At 35.5% G+C, this 19,508-nt stretch overlaps 2 protein-coding genes across 17 annotated transcripts; one reads left to right on the top strand and one right to left on the bottom strand.

Annotated features, from left to right (window-relative positions):
- The first annotated feature begins 7,087 nt into the window (after positions 1 to 7,087).
- LOC120082923 (cyclic AMP-responsive element-binding protein) lies at positions 7,088 to 9,785 on the top strand. Of its 2 annotated transcripts, XM_039038355.2 has the most exons (4): positions 7,088 to 7,271; positions 7,907 to 9,159; positions 9,257 to 9,339; positions 9,439 to 9,785. In XM_039038355.2, the coding sequence occupies exon 2, from the start codon at positions 7,948 to 7,950 to the stop codon at positions 8,383 to 8,385; it is 438 nt and encodes a 145-aa protein (XP_038894283.1). In that variant the 5' UTR covers positions 7,088 to 7,271; positions 7,907 to 7,947; the 3' UTR covers positions 8,386 to 9,159; positions 9,257 to 9,339; positions 9,439 to 9,785. The 2 variants fall into 2 exon arrangements, with proteins under 2 accessions (XP_038894283.1, XP_038894275.1); XM_039038347.2 differs by having other exon boundaries at positions 7,907 to 9,339.
- A 2,018-nt stretch (positions 9,786 to 11,803) lies between these two features.
- On the bottom strand, positions 11,804 to 18,020 carry BIN4 (double-stranded DNA binding protein). 15 transcript variants are annotated; one of them, XM_090307055.1, is made up of 14 exons: positions 17,755 to 17,970; positions 17,435 to 17,535; positions 17,068 to 17,211; positions 15,063 to 15,198; positions 14,703 to 14,764; positions 14,200 to 14,494; positions 13,957 to 14,036; positions 13,816 to 13,869; positions 13,481 to 13,595; positions 13,081 to 13,127; positions 12,890 to 12,916; positions 12,670 to 12,745; positions 12,458 to 12,594; positions 11,804 to 12,362 (listed from the first exon to the last, which is right to left on the bottom strand). In XM_090307055.1, the coding sequence occupies exons 3-14, from the start codon at positions 17,113 to 17,115 to the stop codon at positions 12,261 to 12,263; spliced, it is 1,179 nt and encodes a 392-aa protein (XP_090163181.1). In that variant the 5' UTR covers positions 17,116 to 17,211; positions 17,435 to 17,535; positions 17,755 to 17,970; the 3' UTR covers positions 11,804 to 12,260. The 15 variants fall into 15 exon arrangements, 14 of the variants coding, with proteins under 14 accessions (XP_090163181.1, XP_038894657.1, XP_090163185.1 ...); XM_039038729.2 differs by having other exon boundaries at positions 12,842 to 12,916; positions 17,755 to 17,967; XM_090307059.1 differs by having other exon boundaries at positions 17,068 to 17,306; positions 17,755 to 17,904.
- Between the last annotated feature and the right edge of the window lie 1,488 nt (positions 18,021 to 19,508).

Genomic DNA, 19,508 nt, shown 5'->3' with positions numbered 1-19,508 from the left:
GAAAGAGGATTGTGGTGGTTGTGAGCTACTTGCTTGATTGTTTGTCTGACCGTTGTTGTGTGGGAAGAATCCTGGTGGCCCTTCTTTCTGCGCCACGGGTTGGAAATTCTGTTGTTGATTCTTCCAAGCAAAATTGGGGTGGTTTCTTCACCCGAGGTTGTAGGTATTCGAAAAGGGATTATTTTTCACAAAGTAAACGGATTGTAGATTTTTCAAGCAATCTTCCATCGCGTGCCTATCACCACAAGTCGCACACCTTGTGGTGTTTTGACTGATTAAGTTGATTTGCCCATTTTGCGGTGTTGGGCTGCTGATCGCAATTCCCTGGATTAAGTTCATCATTGCAATCATCTGATTTTGTAGTGAAGCAATAGCACCATTACTTGCGTTATTGTCTTTGATTCTCAATCTCTAGTCACTCTCTCTCCAATCTTCGTGGTTGTTAGAGATGCGATCCACGATATTCTTCGCCTCGTCATACGTTTTATCAAACAGACCACGAGCGGCTACCGCATTGGCAACGGTTTGCGAAATGGGATTCAAACCATGATAAAAAATTTCCATTTGAAGGCAGTTTGGCAAACCATTGTGTGGACAATTCCTGACCAACCTTTTAAACCTCGCCCAGGCATCGCTGAGCGATTCGTCCATGTCTTGTTCAAAATTTGTAATGAGTCTCCTTCGTCTGGCATTCTCAGTAGATGGAAAGTATTTCCTCATAAACTTTTCCATGACCTATTCCCATGAAGTGATCTCTCCGGTTCAAGAGAATATGCCCATTTCCTAGCCTGATCACAGAGAGAAAATGGGAACAAAGTTAGTCGAACTTCTTTGACAGATATGTTTGGGAACACAAAAGTATTGCAGATTTCAATAAAGCTTCGGAGGTGGGTGTGCGAGTCCTCGCCACGCCTTCCTCCGAATTGTCCTACAGTCTGGATCATCTGCAGCATCACCGGTTTCATTTCGAATCGGCTTCTGTCAAGGGCAGGCCTCATGATTCCTGGGGAGAAATCATAGAGGTTTGGCGATGCATAGTCCATAATGGGTCTATTGTGATCGTTTGCCAGTAGGATTAGATTCGCCATGTCATTGTTATCATTTGGTGCTCCATTTCCAGGCTGCTCCGCCATCTCTTCTTTATCTGACTGTGGTTGTTGTTGGCGGTCTCTCAGTCTCCGTCTTATTGTTCTCTCAATCTCTAGGTCGTAATTCACCAGAGATTGAGAGTCTGCAAAGAAATCAAAAAATTACCATTAGCACACTATTTTGCCCAAGTCCTCGGCAAGGGTGCCAAAAACTTGATGCTTAATTTTATGAAGTAAATTATGGATGATATGCGATGGTGAAATTGCGTTGTGCACTCAAGTTTCCTCAGCGGAATCTAAATGTAAATTCCACTAAGTTTCCTGGTAAGTCAAGGGTCGAACTCAGGGACTTGGAAAAACAGATTGCGATGGTAATTTTTATGAAAACTTTGCAGTAACCGGTAACTCGATTAATTATGGGTTTGTTGTTGATTGTGTGAATGAAAAATAAACAAATGCGATGGATTTGAGAAAAGTCAGTTGTGTGATAGATGCACTGAGTATGCGGATGAACGGGTTGAGAAGGTCTTTAGCTAGCGTTACTTGGGAATGCGTCAGACTATGCGATCATGCTACACCCATGCACAGCAAGTCATTTTCCAAAGCAAATGCGATGCTCCTAAGTCTAGGACGCATGTGTTGAATGCAAAAGTGTCCATAGAGCTTATTCCTAAGTCTCTACTCTTTTCCTATGCGATGATGCAAAATGCATAAAGGCAAGGTGACCGCATACAATCATATTCTATCTCTAGGATACATGCGATGCGTTAATAGCAAATAGTGCTTATTCCTAAGCTCCTATCTCTTAATTATGCATTCTAATCTAATTCTCTCGAGCCTAGATTCTAACCTGACCTTCCCAGGCCTAGATCCTGTCCTTAGACTACCCTCCCGAGTATCTCTAATGGACGAATGAAGCATACATAATACAAGATAATTGCATAGAATGAAGATTCCCTAGTTGTGCTAGCTAAATGCTTCTCAACCCATTCAACTGACTTAGCTACTCATGCGTAAATAACAGAGAGTGAACAAATATAGAGAAGTAGATTCCATTTTGATAAATGAGTGGAGTACAAAATAACAATGGAAGTTAAAGGTAAAGAGCCTAGTAGCAATTCCTTGCTGACTGAGGCTTTTACACTGTAAATCTCTATTCAGTTCCAAAGATGTTCCTGCTCGTCGGCCCTCTCTCTGTCCTTGAAGCTTCCAGCGCTCTCCCAAGCTTACCAGAACGATCTGTCAGCACAACCTTCTCTCTCGCGTCCACCTTAAAACGAAAGAAAACTATGAACAAGGATGTGCGAACCGAACGTATGAAACTTCGAACTGCTAAACCCCTTTACTGAAGGATGCCTTTGGTATTTATAGAACATCCAGGATGAAGGTGGCTTCTCTCTCATGATTGCACAGATGGGACGACTTTAATTCCCCTAACTGATGCACCAAATATTTGTCACCGAAAAGCTGAATGTACTTGTATCGTTAGCGGCTGTCAAATTAATTCAGATTCGACTGTCATCAGCTTTCTGTCCCATCGCGATTGATTAGCCTTTCACCCAAATGCGCCCACCATGTTGCTCTGACCAAGTTGCAGCAATCCTTCTCGGGTGAATATTTGTGAACACGATCACCACAAAGCCTTGCGGTAATGCTGCGCTTGACCAATGATTTCCTATGATTGCAATTTCCGCCTTGCGTCATCGCATATTCTGCACAAAAATACAAAAATCAATTGTTCTAATGCGACGAACGCATGCAACCACAATATTATGAATCTGATGCTTTTTTTATGCAATTGAACATGTTTTATCAACGCAAGCCAGCATTGTTTAAGAACTTAGTACTATGATAATGTGCATTTCTGCCCGTTATCAACGGCCTGCTCTGTAGTTGTTACAAGGAGTTGTAAAGTGCTACAAATGAAGTGATCCTAATTCGTTCATGTTGGACATGAGAAGTGGGGGTGTCCTTGTGCAAAAGAGTTTGTACAAGATCGGACCACGAAATGAGTCACTCTTACTTTATAACGCTGTTTATTATTTAAGACTGACTATTTCAAAGCGATGACCTAGGTAACTTCCTGAGCTAACTATGAACTCCTGTTTATTCGGATTGCCCTTAGATTTGCATAGGTGAAGGTTGACTCAACAGCGTCGGCCCAATATGACTACCATTTCAAAGGTAAAACTGGATAGATAGCTGGGGACATAGGGTGCAAGAGGGAATTCACTCCTACTCACTTTAGGGATAATATAGAGGTTGTTCCCTTAAGTGTTGATTCTGGGACTTGAACAAGGGATCTCGCCTTCTCATTTGGCATGAGAGGGACTCGGTTTTGTGATTGGATTACAAAACAATTGTTCATTAGGGGTCAGTGGGGACTTAAGGAACAAAAGGTAATTTCGGGGGTAAAACAGAGATTTGACCCAGCTATTATTGCGAACAACCTGTGAAAGGTTAACTTACTAATCATGGTTACATCGAGTGAACATAATATATCTACAGTGAGGGGAGTTCAACTATGGGCTTTAGTGGAGTGACCCATTAGTTAACGAATGGGGGTTAGATCGGTCTAATGAGTTTAGCCGATTAATCTCGGATCGTTGGAGCCCATGATCTGTTGGTCCATGAGGTCCCCCTACTAGCTCGAAAATGGAATAGCTTTAGAATAACGTGATAAGTTAATTTGAAACGTTCAAATTAGAATCAAACGAAATTGGAGAATATATTTAAATATGATTTAAATATATGAAGATGAATTTGTGTAAAAATTAATTTAATATTGGATATTAAATTAATTAGAATTATTTAAATTATTTAAATAATTATTTATTAATTTTATTGGAAAATTAATTTATGAAATTAATTTGTAAAATTAATAAATTATTATTTTATAAACAAAATATGATTTTAAATTCAAAATGGATTTTTGGAAATTAGAAAATTACACAAAACTTAAAAAAATGGGTTTTTCATCTTCAACTAGCTTACTTGGAACGTACCTCCTCCTTTGCTTTACTCCAAGCATGAGCTGCATCCTATGCAGCACATCTCTTTGCATGATAGTCTGCAATATATTGAAGAGATTGGAGTGAAGAAAGGTATGAGAATCGACTGAATTTTTGCTGAAAAATTCGGATGAAGAATGTGTTCTTCAATGGGTTCTGTTCAATGAGCTTTCTCCATATTTCCTTTGATTTCAGCTTATTTTGAGTCCCATAACTCAATTTAGAGCACCAAGAGAATAGTAGGGAAGATCTTGTGGTGGTCTACACAAAGATTCAGAGGATTTTGTAGCTAGAAATGGAGATTTCGTTGGTTCGACCAAGGTATGTTCATGAAACCCATTATACTCTGTTTTTACCATGTTTCTTTTCAACCAAAACTAATGAATTAGAATGCTTATGGATCCTGATTTCTTCTGCTGCGTGCTAGTGTATATCCAACAATGATAACTCGTGGCAAGGCTGGCATTTTTAAACCAAAAGCTATTCTATCTAAGTCCTCCAAAGATGGTCAGTAACAGAACCCACACGAATTGTTGATGTGTTAAAACACCACAGTGGAAAGAAGCGATGGATGTCGAGTATGTTGCACTAGTAAAAAACAACACATGTTCCTGCCTTTTCATCTCTTAATGTAGTTGGCACCAAATGGATTTTCAAAATCAAAAGGAACCCCAGTGGCTCGATACAACGCTACAAAGCAAGGTTAGTGGCTAAAGGTTTTCACCAAAATCTAGGAGTTGACTTCTTCGGAACTTTCAATCCTGTAGTTAAGGCCTCCACAGTTCAAGTTGTAATTACTCTTGCTATTTCCCAAGGGTGGACATTCCGACAACTTGATTTTAACAATGCCTTCTTGAATGGCACTCTGTAGGAAGATGTTTATATGAGCCAGCCACAGGGATATGTTGATCCTCACCTGCCTGATTATGTCTACAAATTTAATAAGGCAATATATGGGCTCAAGCAAGCACCTCGAGCTTGGAACAATACACTAAGAAACGCTATACTATCCTGGGGTTTCGGAATGCTAAATCTGATATTTCCCTTTTCATTTTTCAAAATGGCTCAACACTTGTGCTTCTACTAGTATATGTAGATGATGTCATAGAAACGGGAAATGATGCCTCAGGCATACAAAAACTAATCAACGTGTTGGACAATCGTTTTGCACTCAAGGACCTCGGGACTCTCAGATATTTCTTAGGTGTACAAATTCACTACCTGGAGAATGGAGTGGTTCTAAACCAAGAAAAATATGTTGATGATCTTCTTACTAAGCTTGATTTGTGTGACCTCAAGGCTGCTCCCTCACCTAGTGTTATGAACCGACTGTTATCTTTGACCAATGGCACTTCACTCACTAATCCTTTTATATATCGAAGTACAGTTGGGGCACTCTAGTACTTGACCATCACACAACCAGATATTACGTATATTGTAAATCAGTTAAGTCAATTCCTCAAGTGCCTAATTAATGTCCACTGGCAAGCTGTAAAAGGAGTTCTTCGATATCTCAATGGCACAAAACATTTTGGTCTGTATATCCAGCCCAACATTGATCTCTCAATTTCACCATTTTCAGATGTTGATTAGGCTGCCAACATAGATGATAGGAAGCCGATAGCTGCCTATTGTGTATTTCTTGGAAGTAGTCTTGTATCTTGGTCATCCAAAAAGCAATTCGTGTCGTTCGATCCAGCACCGAGTCTAAATATCGAGCATTGGCTTATGCTTCAGCTGAAATAATCTGGCTTCAGTAACTCTTGAACGAAATTGGCATTGTAAAGAAAACTAAGTCAATCCTATGGTGTGACAACTTAAGTGTTGATGCTCTTGCTATCAACCCTGTCTTCCACGCTCGTACGAAACATATCGAAATCAAATTGTTGATTGTCTCACCAAAACTCCTACACATTCCCAATTTTTCAATCTATGGAACAAACTCCGAGTCGTTGCTCTCCCCTCTCATTTAGGGGGGGGGGGGGGGGGGGGGTATTAAGGAGAGTAGTTAAGACTGCCCAGTCAGCAATGGCAAGACCCCCACATCAGATAAACCCAACACAACCAACACAGTCAGCAAGTCCACACCAATAGATATCCAAATAATTGGCTCAACAAATTCTGTTAAGAAAGAATCTTAATGGTTAGGATTAGTCCACTCTTTGTTCTGTACATGTTTATTGATTATTTTTATTATTTCCTGCCATCCCAAATTAGGGGTTTTCCTGTATAAATATTCCTTAAATATTTGGTAATAATACAAGGTGAATTCATCGAGCAATCTCTTCTTCTTCCTTATCTCCTTCAAATATTTTTTTTTCTATAAAACATACGTAATGGTTGCATGGATATAATAATACTGAACTTACAAATAAAACGCCACAAGAAAGTGGACCGTCAAAATTTTAAACATTTGTGTATAAATGATATGTCATGTCAATTCAAAATTCATTTCAAATTCAACAATATTGTATCATTACTTTTAAAGTATATCAATATTATAACAACACCAATTGAAAATTCAATTTCAAATATAACATTGATGTATGAATAATTCATCAACGTTCATGAATATGATAAATTGAACTACAATTAGTTGTAATATTAGATATACTAGTAATATACATGCTGAAACACTAGACTAAATTGAAATAACTAAACACAAAAATGACATTTAATATTTTAACTTTTTCCATTAAAAAAAATACAGGTGCTTTAGGGAAATCGAATTTCATTATCTTTTTTATTTTTGAAACCAGGATTTCATTCTTTTATGGACTATTGCATATAGATGATTTTGTGGATAATGCTGAAATATTTATATCTTTTAATGCTCTCTTCTGAAACAAATTGTTTATTAAAAAAAAATGTGAATCCCGTCCCTTCCCACTCCAACGACTAACAACGTCAACCCCATCATCACGGACTACGAAGTCTCCTCTTTCCTCTCTATAAATAAGCTCTACCTCCTTCCTCGTTTCTTTCGTTCTATTACATTTTCTGTTCTCTTTTTTCCATTGTTGTGCTTCCAAAATCGGAGGGAATCGGAGACGAGCGAGTGCTGGAGTTGATTCAGAGGGAGACAGCTTCCTTCCCCCGCGTTTGTCCTTTTCTTATTCTTCTTCTTTTTGTTCCAATACTTTGGTGTTGCCCTGTGGCCTCCTCAGATCAAGTGAGTTGTTTCTGTTCCTTTTCTGGTTTTTTGTTTTTTTAATAATTTCCCTTTTGAGATCTTTATCTAACCATTCATAATTTTTTTTCTTCTGTTAGTAAGAAACTTTTTAAGCGTCTTTGCAGTACTAAGTATTTGTTATTTTCCCTAATCCGCACATGGGTTTCTTAGATCTGGTCTGAAATCACCATGGTTTTTGCAATATGTTTAATTAAGGATTGTTGTTGTCGTCTGGGGAGTTAGGATAATGCCAATTATTTTGCTTGTCCTCTTTATAACAATCTGCCACTATGTAAGGATGCCTTCTTACTGCACGCACCTTTTACTTTTTCTCATTCTTTTTCGTGTCTCATGGTATACCATTCTACTGTTTTAAGATCTGGAGGACTGATTTTGTTGAGGCTTTCCTTATAATTTCTTAGATGATTATCAATTCGATGATGTATATATGTTCTAATGTCAGTTAAATTTAGAATCCAAACCCAGGAAAATGATTTAAGGACGTGATGGGGAAGACTTTAGTTTGACAAAAACGAAAAAAAATTCATCAGAGAAGTAGGTACCTCGTACCTGGGGGTTCCCTTCTCTCATAGTCCAATATTTGACCGTTTTCTATTTTGTGTTGGGATCTGCAGAAATTTTGAGGCAAGACTTTCCTTTTGACCGCATCATCTCAATGGAGTTGAACGGCAAATCCATGGTCTCAGAGCCTGCAAATGTTATTTATCTTTCAACTATTCTGGGTAGAGATGGGCAAGTTCCTGCCCACAAATGTGATTGGAAATGTGAGAATGAACATGTGTGTGGTAATATGTACCGCTGCAAACTTACAGGAATGACTCACATTTGTGACAAAAACTGTGACCAACGAATTCTCTATGATAACCATAGCTCACTTTGCCGTGCGAGTGGGCAAATATTCCCACTTACACTGACAGAGGAACAAGCAATCAGAGGCATTCGCAGGAAGCTTGATGCTGACAATTCCTCCATTGATGACTTTGCTTTTAAGCGTAGGCGGGATGCCCAGTTTCATCCTTCCCCTTTTGAGAGATCTTTCTCTGCTGCCGTTCCAATTTGTAGTCAAGTTGGAGATGGCATGGATATGAGCTAGATTTACATATGAAAAAGAAGGGAAACTGGGGCTTATCTCTGTGCTGTTCTTTTGAATAATTTTCTTTTTGTTTTGCCTACGGACTGATATCATATAATGGATTTGACCTGCGGGCACTTCAAGTGGTGGACCTTTGTATGCCCCACCTGTTTGTAGGAACGCTTATATTTCTAATCTTGTTTAATGCAATATGTAGCTGACACTAGATTGACTATGACAGATGGGATGGAGCAGGATCGTCATAAACTTTACATTTCTATTTAGAATTTCCTTACCCTGTATCTTCTCATCATAGACTGTTGTAGCTCTAAAGGGTTCCTTAGTATCCTTTCTTGATATACTTTCCTAACATTATTTGATATGCGTTTACACCGCTAAAGGCATTTTGAGATTACTTGCAGTAGTCTCCTATTTTGTATTTAACTATATCATGTTTACTCGATCCCAATAATCTTAATCCTCTAACAACTATCGTCTGGATCCGGAGTTCAAATCTGATTATCATGGAATGGGTTACTGAAGATGATACCTCTGTTTAGAACCCTACCTTCTAAGTCCAATTTTCTAGTTCTTTGAGTTAAGACACTTAGTTTTGGATTCTGTTTTGCTAGACATGCTTTTGGCTGTGTTCAGGTTTACGAGCAGTGATGTGGTCTGCCCTAGACTTGTTTCACTTTTCATATCTAATATTTGTTTTTATATTTTCATATGAGGATGTCCTTAAGTCTTTTTTTTTTTTTTTTTTCCAGCAGGGGTTTGGTCATTTGCCTACTTGTGAGGGTTCAATTATGCTCATTGTTTAATGCTCCTTGTTCTGCAATTTATTTGAATTTAATTACTGTTGTTTGACCTTTATCACCGTTCTTGGCAGGTTTGTTAGCCTCTTGGATTGGTGCCCTTTGTAAATGTGGAGACCTAAGATGTCGTCCAGAAGTTGGAAAAAAGATTTTTGAGGTAGTCTACTCTTACGATTTTGCCAGCCTTCTTCATTTCTTGTTTTTAAGCAAACCCACACAAATATGGAGCTAAAGCTAATGAATGGGTGGATTGCAGGCTTTCCCAAGCATTTAATTTACCTACTGGGACAATGCTTGAAAGTAATCTCTGCAGCCTAGTGAATTGTATATTAAGTTTGTTAAGATGTGCAACATTGAAGGACATATTTTTCCTGTTGTGTAATCTATTATATAATTGAGCTATTGGCATAGAGTTTGTGCTTTCAACTCGAGATTAGAGGTTCGATTCCTTCCTCCTATATATTGTAGAATAATGATATAATTGATCAAGCTACTGTAATAGTTTTAACTATTGTGTGAGCCCATTTGTAAAGCCTGTTTTAAAGGCTGACTGTGAGCTTTTGTATTATGTATTCGAATGAAATTGAATTATATTTTATGGCATAACATTGAATCATGACTAGAGAAGGTCTGTGGTTCCCCTGTTCTTGGAGAGAAGCCTATTGATTTTTTCTCCTCAGACCTCTCCCAATTGCCAACCTTGTCATTTCTTGCTACTTTTTTTTTCTTTTTACTTGGCTGAATATTCGGAGCTGTCGAACTTGTGATGTGCTGGAAAATATAAAGCTCCATTTTGTACACGTTGGTTGCCACTTTTCAAGATGTCTCTGAGCTGGTTACGTAAGAAGATTGAGGCAGCAGTTTGCAGTCAATCTTCTGCATTATCTGCTCTACAATTGATAGTTGATCTAATTTGAATGCTTTGTTTGTTTCTAGTTTGTTCAGTTTTCTGGTTACGTAAGAAGATTGAGGCAGCATTTTGCAGTCAATCTTCTGCATTATCTGCTCTACAATTGATAGTTCATCTAATTTGAATTAAATGCTTTGTTTGTTCTGGTTTGTTCAGTTTTTTAGTAAAAGAAACAATTCATTGATAAGTATAAGGGGTTTCTGGTTTGTTCAGTTCACTCTGCAACAGAACTATTTCAATTCTTATCCTTCTATATTATCCTGCTGGGTTGGTTGGGACTAGGAGCACTCGCCACTCAATTTTTGTGGTTTTTTGCAGCTTTAGGTGGCAAAGTTGGTATTGCATTATGCAGGCAGGTTGAGAATTCTTGGTGAACGAAGTATACCTTGTGATGATACGTTAGAAGGATAAGAGATGTAGCCTAGCTTTGAAAATTACTGGTCTGATAATTGAATGTTTTCTCCATCCTGCTTTCCTCTTTGTTTCCTCATTTTCTACCGGGGGGGGGGGATATTAATTTACATAAAAACATCCGTTTGTCTGCCAACCTTTGTTTTAAGAATAAAGATGGAAGATTCAAATGAACTTTAGGATATGTTTTAATTATTTATTTATCATTTCAACTTTTTATCTCAAGCACCGACTATGATGATGGAAATATGATTTAAATTTGAGGGGATACAATTTTTTTGTAGGGCAAGTATCGAAGATTCTTAGTCATATTCGAAGTCACATTTTACAGTACTTTCTAGACAACAAAGATCAACAAAAATTGTAATCACGTTAAAATCTTGAAAATCCAAAATCACATGAAAATCTGAAACTAGATTAATGTCTCAATTAGTACAACAATTATAAGGTAGAGGATTGAACCGAACCTCTTAAGATGGAGGTCATGCTAATAACACTAAATCAAGCTCACGATATATTTCTCTATTGATTTTTATGATAATAGATGAAAATTGTCTACTTTTGTCATTATGTTTCTTTGTTGTTTTCCTAAACTTCTAATGACTCAAAGCGTTGTATGGATCTTACTTATCCACGATTTCCTTCTCATAAATACTACTCTAAAGAACCTCTCTTGGCTCCTCTTCTTACTTATCCACGATTTCCTTCTCATAAATACTACTCTAAAGAACCTCTCTTGGCTCCTCTCCTTCAACTTTTTCGAATTAAAAATTTCTGAAAAAAAGACTTGATTTTTATTGATGAATTATTTTTTTTCACGATGTAGTTCCTCGCACTACTTCAATCAAAATTGATTCTTTTAAATTGTTTCAACAAACCCTCCAAATCAATTATAATAGCTCGCCATGTCAATAGATGATTACACCAAATTAAAATAAGCTTTTGCAAACCAACCAACATATACAGACAGCTAATTCACCCATTATCTTAAATTTTGCATCATTTAAGCGTGACTTTTAAAACTACTCTTGAAAAAACCAATTAGTTTGCTAGACTCACAAATCAAGAAAAGTTTAGGAGACTTTTATTTATTTATTTTTTTTCTTTTCCCTACACTTTGTAATCCAAAACTAATAATTATATCAATTAAAACCTTAAAGTTTCACAGGAGAATGAATTCATACCATCTGTTAAGATTTTGTTTTATAATAGTTAATGCATAATCTAATAGAGCAAAAATTAATGTAATACTAGAGAAAACCGTTTTGACTTAAGTGGGTAACAACATTTTCCATCCATATCAAGTCAAAATAGTTATGAATTACTGATAGATTCATATTAGAGTTTTCTCTAAATTCATTTTAGAGTTTTGATTCAACTACTAGTTGAAATGTTCTATCTAAAAAGGATTCATGAAACAGACACAGGAGATCAACGGATTTGAGTACTTGACTTGCGAGAGAAATAGATAACCGAAGCCAGTGATTGATAAAATTTTGAACTTCAGAGTCTGATCATTCATTAAACCATTAAACTTCTTGTCAAGGAGACGGGAGAGGAAATATTGCATTTCAACTTTCAAGCATTGGTCGAAGCCTCTCATTCGCTTTGCCTCTTAGCAGAAGTCAATCAAGGTACTACTGTGAAAAAATTAAAACCTCAAGCTCGAGGGCGAAGTTATCCCATAAAACGACCCACTTGTTCTATTCGGACGAAACGACTATTTTCCTTTTAAGGGCAAGCAAAGATTTCGAACTTCATTTCTTGCTCTTTGTACTTTTAGTTTTAGAACCTTGAACTTTCTTCCTTGTTTTCTTCGGTGCTTGCAGCTTTCCTCCAATTTTAACACGCTTTCGCCCCTACAATGACATTTGCATAGCATAACCATGTACTCGTTCAACACACACAAGATGGGCCATTAAGATACTACATGCAATTGAATGTAGAAACATACTGATGATTTCTCGGGTTTGTTTTTGGATTTTGTGTTGAGCCCTTCTACAGGCTCATTTTGGTCAGTTGGAGAAGAAGTGACTTTAGGTATTTTCTCAGCCTCGTCTTCGGAATCAAATGAGAAGCCATCTAATGTTCCTACAGATGCAAAACACAGAATGAGAATAGAAATAAGCAAATTTGAACAATTTAGAGAAATTGAAAGCAGGTCACCTTCAATCATAGTTTCAGCCTCGTCAACTTTGGACAGTGCCTTCAACTGTATGAAGTCGTTCATGATAGATTCTATCTGATCAAGTAGCAAACCAAAAACAAAGGGGTGCTTCATAAGAAAAATGAAGTAACCAGCCAAAAACGAAATTGATAGTGCAAAATTCAAGTGTACCACATTATCATTATTATAAAAAATATAGTAGTTGAATAAAAGAGCGACCTTTGCCTCCGACTGACCAAAGTTAACCTGAACAAGATAAAATCTACATCAACAAAACCAGGAGGAAATTTCTGAAACAATTCAATTTGGAACAATAAAATAGCAATAAGAAAAAAAGGCCTTTCATTTCAACATTACTTTCAAGTACTGAGCTACTACTAATAACAAATAGTTTGAGAATGGCAACATACGATGCAAAATGTCCTTGAAGGAACTATTGCCGCTCTGTAAATTGTACCTGAGTCAGGAAACCATACACTTACACAATTACCCGACAACTGCTAGACATACAAATATATTTGAAATAAGCCAACATGATCAGAAAGAATGGTAAGAGGGTCAACATTAAGCACTGAATATGGGAAAGTAAACATTTGCAAATGTAAAAATTTTATTAATCGAGTAAAATGAAAGATAAAATCCTGCTTTTCTAATTATGATACACAATCCATACAAGTCAGGCCCTAAAACTTCAGATCAGACACCTGCTATATGTTTATTATATGTTCATAATAACGAATTGGACAACTAAATACTGATGTATACCTGAACTTTTACTGCCAGAACATAGCACACGTGGATGAAACTTACCTTTCAGATCTAGGCAAAGTTCATTTTTAGATGAGGAATCTGAAACGACTACTCGTCCTACAGCACCCATGTCACCGCTCAAATCTATTGAAGTTCCTTCACACTCAACAAGTGCCTGCATAAGATAAGACAATAGCTTTTAAAATCTCATATTCAATATTCTTTCTCCGCTTCCCCTTCAATTTGACTTAGAATGCAGCATGCTGTGATTACTTTGATTAAAGGATTTAATAAACTAAAAAGGGGTACACTAGCTCCATGAAACTTCTTTGAACTCGCATCTCGTTTCAAGACAAAAGGCGGCTGCCAAAAGAATTCATTTATCGCAACACTACCTTCAACCTATGGACTTTGTCAGACAACACCAATGGCAACCTTGAGGAGGAAACCTGTACATTGAATTTTGCTAAAGCAAATGAGTAAACAAAGAGTGTAATGAATTATAACCGTCTTTCTTTTTTAGCATTAAATCTTACAGGAGGTCCGTTGCAGCCATCCAAGGCATCTTTTTCTATGATATCCACATCTTCACCATTTCTTACATAGTATTCAGATCCTGAATGGACGGAACATTTTCAGAAAATATTCTAAAACAAAGTCATACGTAGCAGGCAATACCTTTCATGCAGCATACAAGATTAAAGCTCAAGTAATTTAATGCTCTCTCCATAAGTCACTTCTACCTTTCAATGGTATGTCCTATTATACTACTCTCTCACCTTCCAACATAAGACCACCTTTATTGGTTTCGGAGTTGATTATCTTCTCTTTGACTGAAGTGCAAACTTGTGACTTCACCTGTTTTTTTGGAGACTTTTTATTTGATACTTTACTTGATTTAGATTTTCCCTCAGTGAATCTGAGACCTGCATTTTCATCTCTCCCTCTCCCTTGGAACTGAGATGTTGCACATTCAGATAATTCTTCATGATGACTGTAATTTTCCTTTATAAAATTATTATCAGGACATGACTCTGAATCCGATGATAACATCCAAACAGAGTGCTTTGAGTTCTGATAAATGAAAATAAGATTTTCCCATTAGCAAACTAGATTTTACATTTTTACTACAAATACTTTAAACTGGAATATTAAAAAGGTCTGCCAACCATCTCTGCATGTATGATTTTTTAAATAAATGAGATGAAGGTTACTAACTTACTAATGTCCTTAATAATACACACACTCACAAAAATAAAAATCCAGAGGTAAAGTCTCTCACTTCATGGTCTGTATGTTCCTCAGGTTTCACTTCCTTCGCCAAATTATGGTTGCCACAATCCCCTGCATTAAAACAATATGACAAAAGTGTTATTCAGCCAGACAGCATATATAGTATCATTAGAGAATGATAATCCAGGTCCAAGTAGTAGTTAGGAATAAGATGAAATACAAGTCGTTAAAGTTTTCATGCTTGAAAATCATTGGGGTAACACAAAAATAGAACCCGAAGCCATTTAAAATATGACTTCTCTCCTGAGATGTTTAAAATATGACTTCTCTCTTGCCTTTAATCTCATTTCTTCTTGTGTGCATGACTACGTTCCTAGACAGAATCTTTCAAGCTTTAACTTCAATATACCTTGGATCTGATCTCCATCTAAATCCTGTGTGGTTTTATTTGACGATGGACCCTTTTGATCAACTGCATTGTCCATTGATGAGCTATCATTCTTTGAAGATTCAGAATTAGAGGATAGAGCAACACCAGCTGGTGCCTATTCAACAAAGTAAATTGTTCTTGTTGGCATCAATTATCATGAAAGAAAAACAAACTTTGAAGGCGATATATCACAGTGCAAGATCAATATTGTAGATGAAAACGTACATTAGTAAATAACTCTGCAGTCATTTCCATGCAATCTCAAACCTTTAAATACAATTTAAACATAATACAAATGGTAGAAGGAAAATCATGACCTCAGACTTGTATCTTTTCCTTCTTTTTTTTTTTCCCTTTTTTTGTTTTTGTTTGGTACAAAGAAGAAACCTATATGGTAGAATTTCAGTCTATTTCAGTGTAATTTGAGACCAATAGATAGAATCATTTGTGAAAGAAAAACTCAATTTAAAGAAAGCATTAAGGACTGAAATCAAAATAAATATACAAGAAATTGTTGGGAGGCAAGGATGAAAAGAATGGAAGTTCTAGATGAGAGAGAGTGTATACGTAACTGGAAATTAATGTGTTATTGAAGATTCCAAGTTTGAGGAACGATCCAAATGCAGTTCAATTTTAGATTGTCATAAAATATATGAGTTTTCCTCTCTTTACAACCATCTTTATCGATTTTGGGAAAAATTACTTTGATACCACTCATAACAAAAGAGCCTTTTGAAAAACAAGAACTTGGAGTTGAAATTTATGGCCAAGGGTTTTGAAGCATATATTGTTATATGTACTGATTGGTTAATATAGTGGTAAAGTTGTTAGTCTTATATTGTTAAGTGGCAGTTGATTATTCTTTTATTTCTCAAGCCCTTCTGTTTAAGAGAGCTACATCAGACTCTTTAGAACTCAAGGACAAAGTTGCACAATGTATTGCAAATCCTGTTCAAATATAGTCACAAGAGAGCTAACATCAACCTAGTAATCTATTCTAAATATATCAATAAAATACACTTACCAACAAATTGGCAGTGGATTATTATATTAGGGCTAAATTATAGAAAATACTTGACTTTCGTACTTTGTTTAAAAAATACCTCTAAACTTTCAAAAGTTTCATTAATACCTTAAACTTTCAAAAAAAAAGTTCAAAATATGCTTACCTTTTGATAGAAATGGTTAGTACTTTGTGTCCAAAATATCTCTGAACTTTCAAAAGTTTTGTAAATACCTTTAAACTTTCAAAAAATTTGAACAATACCTTTATTGTAAGTACCTCCTTAAAAAAAACATTGAAACAAGATGGTGTATTACCAAATGTGAAACTAATTTTCAAATGAAACTCTACCCTTCCATGAGGGAGAAGAATTATATGTACAGAGAAAATGAAGTACAAGTTGTTAACAAATCTACATAACAACTACTAACGAACTAACTCTTTGGTTAGTTTTACAAAAAACGACCTTCCCTGCACTTACACCACAAGATATTAACTTTAAAAAATACCTTTAAAGGTTAAGAGTATTAATGCAACAATTAAAAGTTTACCAATAGTTTTTAAACGAGATACTAATGGCTTTCGTTCATATCTTAACAATAAATGTATTTTTCTAACCTTTTTTTGTAAGTTTAAGGGTAAATTTAGGAATATTTGTGAAACAAAGTACTAACCAATTTCCATAAAAAACTAACAATATGGGTATTCTTGAAAGGATATTAAAAAAGCTTTTGAAAGTTCATGGATATATTTCAAATAAAAGTACATTTCAAGGGTATTTTCTATAATTTAAGCTTATGTTATTTCTCAAGCTTTCTACTTAAGAGAGCTAACATTACTCTTGTAATCCATTATGAACATACCAATAAAATACATTTGCCATCAGAATGTTAGGTATATACAGGTAAAGAACTTGAAAAACTCAAATCCCCGCAGATTGTTCTATAATGTGAAACAAAACCGTCAAGTAGACAAGATTACTTGGAAAGATCGCATCCAATCTGGAGACTGCTCTCTCGAACTGCCCATTTGGGCCTTCGTATAGATTCAGAAGTATTTTGGTCTTCCAATGTACTAGCCGCTACCAAATAATGCCCTTGCCTTAGAGATCCACAATTCTCTCACCTGGTAAATGAAAAACAAAGTTCTTCCCCAGTATTGTCCTCAAATAATTTTCCAAGATCAATAATGCATAACTTGTCATATCAAATAAAGGATGCCTACAAAATTAAGCAAACGCCGCATGCTGAGAGCAGAAATAGTTTCCTAGAGTGCGTAATGAATGCAAATGCTACTACACAAAATAATTTTCATAATGTAATTCTTCATCTTAGATGCAAATACTTACCCTCCAATACAGTATAAAGCAAAAGCTAAGAGTGTAAATTGAAATTTGAGCTGCAAATGAAACTTGTTCCGCTCCAGAGTACCCCGCATAAATTATATCACCTTAGAAACAGGGATTTCCAGGTAATGAACGTACGCGCAGATTTCAAATATAAACAGTAAAAACCGAGTCTTAGAATTCTTGTCAGCCAATCTCTTCTTTTTTTCTTTTTTTTTTTTTTTTTTGTAGGGTTAGAGATACTCGATTTGAAAGGAGAAATTTCTAGAGTTATTAATTTTACTCCAAATTAAATTACTTCTTGAACTTTGTGAGAAACTTACGCTAGTAGTTGTAGGTGAACTGGACTGAAATCTGAAGGGAAAAAATGGTGTAAAGGAGAAGAATAAGAAAATGGCGTGAACTGAAGACTCGATTTGAAGACTAAAGGAGGGAAGAAGTTGCTGCTGCTGCCGTGGGGTGTGGTGCATGCTGTTACCGACGCCTGCGTGAAGTGAAATTATATTTTAGGGTTTTTTTTTTTTTCGAGAAATCGTGAGGATTGATTAAAATTCAAAACGTTAAGAATGAATGTATTATTATGAATATTATAATAATAAATGGAACTTAACTCTTTATATTGTATATGTGTCTTGTAATTATTCGTGTCTATGTAAGTCCACATCTCATTTATCACTTTGTCTATAAATAGTAACATTTTATGCATCTTAAAATCAATTTCACTAATTTTATAGTTTTAGTTATTTTATGTTATATTATATTTTATATATTTAATATTATTATATTTATATTATATCATCTCTATATCTGTGTTCTTGTTGTGCTCTTCAAATTCATAACATGTTATTCGAGCTCCTATCATTTTTTTCGCTAAAGGTATGTCGATTTTTCCCTCTTCGTTATTATAATTAATAAATTTAATATTATTTTGCATATTCAATATCTATTTAATTTCTAACATAAGTACAATATTTTATGATAGTGTTGTCATGACAAATCTCACAAAATTAGAATTTTTCTCCCTTGATATTAATGGCAATAATTATTTGTCATAGATACTTGATGTCGAAATCCACCTAGATGCTATGAATCTTAGGGAGACTATTAAATAAGGAAATACGACGTCCAGTCAGGACAAAGAAAAAGTTATGATTTTCCTTGTCATCATCCCCACGAGGGATTGAAAATGAAATATCTTACAATAAAAGATCCTCGTATCTTGTGGAAAAATTTAAAGGAGAGGTATGATCATAAAAAAAAAATTATTCCTAAAGCTCGTTATGAGTTGATGCACTTGAGTTTACAATATTTCAAATCAATAAGTGATTACAACTCCGCATTATTTAAAATTAGTTCGATGTTGTTATTATGCGGAAAGAAAATTACTGATATGTTAGGGTGTTTTCTACATTTCATATCTCAAATATGCTCCTGCAGCAACAATATCAAAAGAAAGGTTTTAAACAATATTCTGAAATAATTTTATGTCTTCTCGTGGCCGAACAAAATAACAAGTTATTATGAAAAATCATGAATATCAACCAACTAGAACGACACTGTTTCCTAAAGTGAATGATGTGAATTTTAATAATAATCATGGTCGAGGTTGAGGTTGTGACCGTGACAAATGAACAAATAATCATTATTTTCGTGATGGTCGTTTTAATCATTTAAATTTCAAAAGAACCACATGAAATGATTATCACAAAGAAAAAGCTCTACAAGATAAAAGTTCAGAAAGTGTTGAAAATAAATGCTTCCAATGCGAAATGACTAGGCATTAATCACGTACTTGTCGTACGTCAAAATACTTAGTTGACTTCTATCAAGCCTCCCTAAGGAAAATAAGAAAAAATGTGGAAGCAAAATTTGCATACTAGGATAATGACATATTTGACCCATCCCATATGACAATTTTGGATGTGGCGGACTTCTTTGAATCTCCCGAAGAGAAGATTGACGCAATTGATGGAATCAAGTATTTCTTTTGATTTTGAGAATATTTAGACTTAATATTATTTATCTTCATGTTTTTTTAGTGACCTTTGTATATTTTAAGTGTTGTTTTTCTTATTGT

Source organism: Benincasa hispida, chromosome 1 (assembly GCF_027475165.1).
Source record: "Benincasa hispida cultivar pf3 chromosome 1, pf3_genome.v1.1, whole genome shotgun sequence".
NCBI lineage: Eukaryota > Viridiplantae > Streptophyta > Magnoliopsida > Cucurbitales > Cucurbitaceae > Benincasa > Benincasa hispida.
This window is presented reverse-complemented; position numbering and strand designations above follow the sequence as displayed.